A 7,891-nucleotide genomic window follows, 5' to 3' on the forward strand; every position below is an offset into this window, starting at 1 on the left:
CAAAGTGCTATGAATTTATTCAAAATCACATTATGTACTAATTAATAAACTTAGCAGAAACACCTCATTTTATACCAACCTGTTAAACAAAAATGCAAGAAACTTTTACACTGAACAACACAAAAGACAGAAATGATAAAATTATTTGTTTTCACTTCAGAGAAACACAAAAGATTTGGTCCACAGTTTGACATCAGACATCATCTGAGGATCTGCAAAAATACACATCACATACATACATATGAAAAATAAATCTTAACCTGCTGATGGGAAGGAACATCCAAAGCCCTTTGCCCTGTAAATACTTTATATACACTCAAACCACCTCTGAAGAATACAGAATAAAAAGAATAAAGCTTTAACATTACATGAGGAAGAGTGATGATGTAATGAGAATAAAGTTAGTTTATCATAAGAAAAAGGTTGTGTGGAGAATTGGACTGGGATGACGGCATAACACGGGCCTGAGTGTCCATATTTACTCAACAGACACTAAATATTTGATAGGAAAGACTTTTATCTCCTAAATTTCAGATTTCGTTATCAGTAACGAAAAATATGAATTTAAATGAACTTATTTATCTGATTCTGATTCTTTATTAGGGCTGCTGCTAAAGATTATTTTCATTATTGGTTAAACTCTCAAGTCAGTTTGTTTTCGTCTGTAAAAAGAAGGAAATAGTGAAAGAGGTCAACAGTTCAACAAATTCATTCATTTGTTGATTCATTTAAAATAATATAAAAGATATTGATTTGGTGTTCTTATGTATCTTGAGTCAACTCTCACTGCAGATTTCTACAGACTGTCTGTTCTCTTCATCATCATCATCTTCATCAGCAGTGGACTCTTCCTTCTTTGTGCTTCTGATCTGCAGAAATTCATGATGCTGTGAAAAAGAAAAATGAAACAGGATCCGTTTTGACGTGTATTCAACAGGAAACAGAACACTGACAACACACTTCATGTTTTATCATTTTGTCTGGAAACCAACACACACTAACACACTCACAACCAACGAAGAGACGGACGTTTTCATCACAATTTTCATCTGATTTGGTCTGAATGAGGCCCAAAGCAGACGGAACAAAGACATGAGTTATCTGTGACCAGTGGTGTGTTACTGCCTACACTACTGATAGAAGAACAAGGTGAAGAAGTCTCTGACTCTGAAGGAAACAAAATACAAAACAGTTTGAACAATGCAGACAGACAGACAGACAGACAGACAGATCAATAAACAGACAGCCAGACAAACCTGATGTGCTCGTCAATCTTTCTCGAGCAGACGTGTCGACTGGAGTCTTCTTGTCTACAAAAACAGGACAAACGAATGAACACGAGGCAACACGAGTTCAGCCACACCAGCTGATCTTCTCTGGGTTGACTTCCTGATACTGAAAGCTTTGAGCCGTGACTTTCTCTGATTCTCCGGTGATGAATTTGGGCAGCTCGTCAGCACTAAAGCTGACCTGGTAAACCACCTGGCAGAGCTGCTACATGACCAGACGCTGCAGGTGAGAGACTAAACCAGCAGAGGACTCTGAGGTCCTGAGCCCGACACCCACACTGCTGCCTGCTTTACACTTTGTTCAGTTAAGCATAAAACCCTGATCAGCTCTGCCACTTTTCAACATCAACTCAAAATATTAAATATTAAATAGAGTAAAAACATGTTGTACTCACGAGGCTGAATTCAGGACAGATTGTTTGAGTTGTCAAAGCTACCAATGCAAGATACTGATCCTCTCTGACTCACTCAAACTGGTTTAAAATCCCTTCAACCTTCCTGTTTACATTTTAATTGATCATTTTATCAGTTCTCTCTTATGTTACGATGGAACTGGAAAAGTAGTTTTGAGTTTTACACTTCTGGCTTCACACTGTGTTGTGGAAGCACCTGAAGCTTGTTTCATCTTGCAGTCTGGATAAGCATCGACTCAGAGACTGAAAATCAAAGAAAATCTTTGGTTCTCTTACTTTTCTTCATTTTGTAAGCCACAACTCCAATGGCAGCGATGAGGACGAGAAGAAGAACGACCACAGAAACACTCACTCAGACTGATAAATAAATCTCTGCGTTTGTGTTTTCATGCGACTCCTCCTCCGATCTCGTCTCTCTAACGTCATCATATTATATTCACTGTAGGATCCAAAAGCAGCTCCACAGTGTAAACCTGAACACGTGTTTCTGATCCTGAGCAGCTCACTGCGACTCCTCTTCAAGATGAAGGCAAAAAGAAAAGCTGAGTTTGTCTTCTGTGCTCGTATCATACTGACACTGTGAGCCTGAGCCTCACACACTTTACTGCTGTTTCAAACTCATCTCCATGTGCTGGCAAATCAAAGTTTGCTTCACTTCGGATAAAAGCATCAACTCAAAGTCTGAAATCAAACCAGAGACAAAAGAGACAATCATTCTGTTCGGGTCTCTCACCTTCCTTTTTTTTGCGAACCACGAATACAACAGCAGCAGCAGCGATGAGGACGAGAGCGAGAACCACCACAACAACCGCGATGATGACAGTCGTGTTAATGGGCTCCTCTGTTGAGCTGAAATCTGTTGGTTTTTGGCACAACGAAAGCTTCAGACAATCACATTCAAATGTTTCAAAAACATAAAGTGAAAAAAGATAAACTTAGTAAACTTGCATTTTTTTTAAATTTTCATTAAGTTTGTCTGTAATCTTTTTAAAACTTTGACTTTAATGAAGAAACATAAGTTTGAATCTTTTTAGGGACGTGTTGATCCTCTTGTCAGGGTCCAGAGGTGAACGTGTGTGTTGCTTTAATTCTAATCTGAGCCTTAAAATTACAATATAAAAACTGATGAAAGAAACAACAAAACTACAGAAGGAAACAAAACTTCCCATCCAACACATGAGAAAACCTGAACTGCAGGTTACAGTAAAATAAATGTGTGTTTCCCACCTTTTGATCTCAGTCTTACCTTCATTGGTCCTGATGTCTGCTTTGTCCAGTTTGGTGACGATCTCCTCCTTCACACCTGAGAGCTGAAACACACAGGTGTACCTGCTCCAGTCCTCAGGTGTGACTGATGAAAGCTTCAGCTCAGCACTCATCTGGAAGGTTCCATCGTGGTTGGGGAGGATCTCTCCGAGCTCCACGTCCTCATGAAGCTCCTCTCCATCTTTCCTCCAGCTGAGTGTGGCTCTCTCAGGGTAGAAACCTGTAGCGTGGCAGCTGACTGGAGAGGAGGGAGTCTTCTGGAGGAGAGACACTGAGGGAAGATCTGGACAGGCAGAGACAAAGACAGTTTATAGGTTCTTTATTAGGATCTACTGGAGATCAATATTATCACTCCTGTTTGATGTATTTTGAATATTTCAGCAACACATGCTGTGTATACATGTATGCAGTGCAAATAAAGATCACTGAAGTGTAACTGAGAAAAGAAGGGAGGGACAGAGGGGACAAACAGGTGAACAGAGGTGAGGGGGTGAGACAGACTAGAAAGGGAGGAGGAGGACAGTGAGAGACAGACAGAGTGAGAGACAGAGACAGAAAGTGAGACAGACTGAAACACAGCAGAGACAACATGAAAGAGAGACGTGTGGACACTGAGACAAAGTGAGTCTCTGTATGTTGGTTCATATTTATTGAAATGTTACTGCTGGTGAGAAACAGAAGACAGACATGAAGACTGTTGTGTCCATTAAACTCCGTCAGGTCATGTGATCCTACCTGTTCTCAGCAGAGAGCTCCTCCCATAGTCCACATACTTCTTCAGCCACTCAGGACAAATCTGGGTGAGGTAGTTCTTATACAACGCTGACTGAGCTTTGTTGTTATCCCACTTGTGTTTGGTGATGACAGCTTGTGGTTTAGGAGCGATCCAAGTCAGCGTCTGCAGGTCAAACGCTATGAAGTCTTCTCCATCATAACCAAACTGCAAAAAACCATTGGTGCTCCCTGTCTTCTCATCCCACTCACAGCCGCACATCTGCTGGACAATGTGGACACCTGAGAGACAGAGACAGAGACTACAGTGAAGCAGAGTGAGCTCACAGCCCAGTCATCCATCATCAGCTGATATCACATCTTCACCACAGAGACACACTGATCCACACACACCAACACAGAGGATCTACAGCACCTGCTGTGATTGGCTCCATGAGAGACACTCACAGCCAATCAGCATCTGGACACAGTGGACGTCTTACAGAGAGACAGAGAGGCAGAGACTGCTGGGAAACACACTGAGATCCTAACACAGTTCATGTCCTCTTTGTTTTAACCACAGAGACACACTGAGTCCACTGAGACCAACAGTTTGTCTCCACTGACTCCTGCCTAGCAGACACAGATTAAACCTGGTCCTGGACTGGACATTACACCCATTGAGACCCTGCAGCCAGTGGATCAGTCCAACAACATCTGCTTCCTGTGACAAACTACAGACTGGACTGTCCTGAAGCTGCTCTACAAGCTTCCACTGAAGGACACTTTCAGACCATCAGGACCTTCATGGAGACTGGGAGGCAGCCTGAGTGTCCTGATTGGTCCATCCATCAGTCAGTCATGTGACACAACCAGCAGCTGTTTTCCAGCTGCAGATGTTGGCTTGATGCTGCTGATGGGACGGACCAACTCACTGTGGGCAGAACAGCAGAGCTAATCTGATCTAATCTCTGGTCCTGCTTCATGTTCAGGGATGAAATTAACGATTCTTTTCACTGTCAGTTATTTTCTGATTCATCGATTAATCTTTTATTGATTTTAAAAAGTCAGAAACTTGAGAAAAACGACCATCACAAGTTCCCAGAGCCAAAGGTGACATCTTCAACTTTCTTCTTCTGTATTATGGGATGGGCAGACTGTGTGTCAGCACAGCAGAGTTAATCTGATCTAATCTGTATTCTGCTGCATATTCTGAGCTCAAACTGATTATTCCTGTCATTATTGATTATGAATTGACTGTTTGTCCACTCATCAGTCAATCGTTTGTGCTGCAAAATGTCAAGAAACGGTGAAAACGTCCACTACGAGCTCCCAGAGGCTCAGCTGAGGTCTTCAGATTGTTTCTTTTGTCCGACCAACACTGAACGCTATTTAACTTATAAGAATATAACACAGAGAAAAGCAGCAAATTCTCACGCTTGAGACGCTGGAAGTGGAAAATGTTTGTCGCTTTCGTTTCATAAAAGACTTGAAATAATTATTTGATTGTCAACATTTTTGTCAATTCATTTCCTGCTGATCAGCTGATCTGTTAAACGACTGACGGCTTCAGCTCGCCATCAGCTTATTATGGGATGGACGCAGTGTGTGTCGGTGCAGTGAAGCTGATCTGATCTGTAGCTCTGTGTGTATATTATGGGATGGACGCAGTGTGTGTCGGTGCAGCAGAGTCGTGCTGTTGGACTCGTTAAGCCTCTGATGTGAATGAGACGTTTCCCGTGTCGTCCCGTCAGCCAGCTGGATTAAAACACACTGCTGCTCCTCTCATGTGGGGACCCAGCAGGAGCAGCCTGTGGCCCGTTTACGGTCCTGCTCCTCAGTTTGAGAAACCAGGCAGTGATGCTCCTCTGTCAGCTGTGTGTGGTCCAACTGTTGTGATCAGCAGGTTCCTACAGGAGACTCACTGTGGACCAACTCACTGTGGGCAGCTCGCCACAGTTAATCTGATCTAATCTAGTGGAGATGAAGTGTTGATCATGTCTGCTGGTTATTATGGGATGGACAGAAACACTGAATCAGTGCAGCACAGCAGCAGCCAAGTGGTCTCAGTGTCAGTCATGTTTCTGTGGAGTCTGACTGAGTTTCAGCCAAGAAAAGTCCACAGATGAAGAGTGTGTGAGTGTGTGTGTGTGAGTGAGAGAGAGAGAGAGAGTGAGTGTGTGTGTGTGTGTGTGAGAGAGAGAGAGAGAGAGAGAGAGAGTGTGTGTGTGTGTGTGAGAGTGAGTGAGCGTGTGTGGGTGAGTGAGAGTGTGTGTGTGAGTGTGTTTGAGAGAGAGAGTGTGTGTGTGTGTGTGTGTGTGTGAGAGAGAGTGTGTGTGTGTGTGTGTGTGTGTGAGTGAGAGTGTGTGTGTGTGTGTGAGAGTGTGTGTGAGAGAGAGAGACAGAGAGTGTGTGTGTGTGTGTGTGAGTGTGTGTGAGAGAGAGAGACAGAGAGTGTGTGTGTGTGTGTGTGAGTGTGCGTGTGAGAGAGTGTGTGTGTGTGAGTGTGTGAGAGAGAGTGTGTGTGTGAGGTAACATCTGTTTAATAAAATACAGGATGAAAATGTTAACAACATTTTATCAGCAGAAAGTGAAACAGAAACAAACCTCCAGTTTGGTTGAAGCGCTGCTTTGCAATTTCAATGCTGGCTTTGAACCACTGCTGGGCACCCAATCTATTCTCAGTCTCTCTGTCCAGGTACTGTGGATCATCTTCTGTGACTTTCTTCATCCAGTCCTGTTTGGGTTCGTCTCTCCTGGTGTTGCTGTCATAGTGATCTATCTGAGCTTCATCAACCAACCCAACAGCCACAAACTCTGGGAAGTTTGGGACTCCAGAGGACCCAGTGTAGAAATACTTCAGAGAGTGAGTCACTGTGAGAAAAAGTTTGTGTCATGATTCCAGTTTTTACATCACAGTTTGATAAATCACACTATAAAGTTATTTTACTGCACACAGAATCAAAGAGAAGTGCAGCACATTCAAGACATCCTAATAATCTCTGCTGTTCAGTCAGCAAATGCAAACATTTACACATAAACATTTTGCTCCATAAACTCTTTACTTTCAGGATTTTGTGTTTATTCAGAAACAACATTTTAAACGAGTCAAATATTGGCTTCATGCAGTTACGTCTCTTATGGTCTCTACTTTATACTTTGAACTGTGACCAAATTAAACTGAACTCTTTGAGTTTGTTGAAGCTAAAACTTCTCTTTGTTCTCTTTTCTGTTGCTGTTGTCAATTTATGATATTCAAGTCATCACTGACTTCATTTTCAATATTTGGGAGTGTTTTGGTGACTCTGACACACACTGAGCAGCACATTTCACAGGCAGAAAATAAACTCGTTAGTGCCCTCTGGTGGACAAACTGAGTAATGAGACGCTGTTTCTGAACAGTTTGGTGTTTATGTACTTCAGTTTCTTGTTCCTTGTATACACACAACAACATGTCTGTCATAAGTAGTAAATGCAGGAACAACAAGTGATCAGACTGAACTATCAAAACTCCACACATTAAAGAAGAAATTTATTTCTGTATGTGGAGTCAAACTGTGAAATTCTCTATGAACTTCATCTTTATGTTCATAGATGTTCTTCTGTGTTGACATTGTTTACTGTCAACATTTCAGATTGTAAGTGAAGTGACTGTGAAAATGTCAGTACTTATAAAATGTAAACATTCATATGCTTTCCACACTCAGTTATAATAAACAGCACAAACGTTTCACATCAAACGATAACGTAAAGACTGAAAATGGCGACCGTAACTGAACTGTTGTCTTCCTGTTTCCTCTTCGTGTTGTTTCGGTGGTTTTGACGGCACATTTTGGACCATTTTTGTCCCGTTACATTCACAGAATTTACAAACGTGAGCTTTAAGGTTACGTTTGGTTACTTTTAAAACATTTGTCTTCTCTGCAAGTCCTGTGATTAATCATCAAAGACAATCAAACGCACCTTCAGTTCGTGTGTGCAGAGCGGACTGAGTTATATGAGGAAACGACGCGTTTTGTCTTTTAACATCAAACTTAAAATAAAGTGAACTGACCTGCCACCGCCACATGTAGACCTGTTCCCAGGAGGACCACGAAGATCCACGAATTCATTTTGATTGTTTGATTTTCCAAATTTAATTTCTTTGACCCACAGACAGGCTCACATTGCTGCTTCGTCGAGAGCGAAAGATGAAGTGTGGACTTCGGGTGC

At 42.1% G+C, this 7,891-nt stretch overlaps 1 protein-coding gene across 4 annotated transcripts; it reads right to left on the reverse strand.

Moving 5' to 3' along the window:
- On the reverse strand, positions 1-7,891 carry LOC124075223 (major histocompatibility complex class I-related gene protein-like). 4 transcript variants are annotated; one of them, XM_046418732.1, is made up of 8 exons: positions 7,734-7,891; positions 6,287-6,553; positions 3,704-3,982; positions 2,949-3,251; positions 2,436-2,558; positions 1,257-1,310; positions 1,011-1,059; positions 1-887 (listed from the first exon to the last, which is right to left on the reverse strand). In XM_046418732.1, exons 1-7 carry the CDS (start codon positions 7,789-7,791, stop codon positions 1,046-1,048), a joined length of 1,098 nt encoding a protein of 365 aa, XP_046274688.1. In that variant the 5' UTR covers positions 7,792-7,891; the 3' UTR covers positions 1-887; positions 1,011-1,045. The 4 variants fall into 4 exon arrangements, with proteins under 4 accessions (XP_046274688.1, XP_046274687.1, XP_046274686.1 ...); XM_046418731.1 differs by lacking the exon at positions 1,011-1,059 and adding an exon at positions 1,109-1,167 and having other exon boundaries at positions 1-894; XM_046418730.1 differs by lacking the exon at positions 1,011-1,059 and adding an exon at positions 1,102-1,167.

Source organism: Scatophagus argus, chromosome 17, assembly GCF_020382885.2.
Source record: "Scatophagus argus isolate fScaArg1 chromosome 17, fScaArg1.pri, whole genome shotgun sequence".
Lineage (NCBI taxonomy): Eukaryota > Metazoa > Chordata > Actinopteri > Scatophagidae > Scatophagus > Scatophagus argus.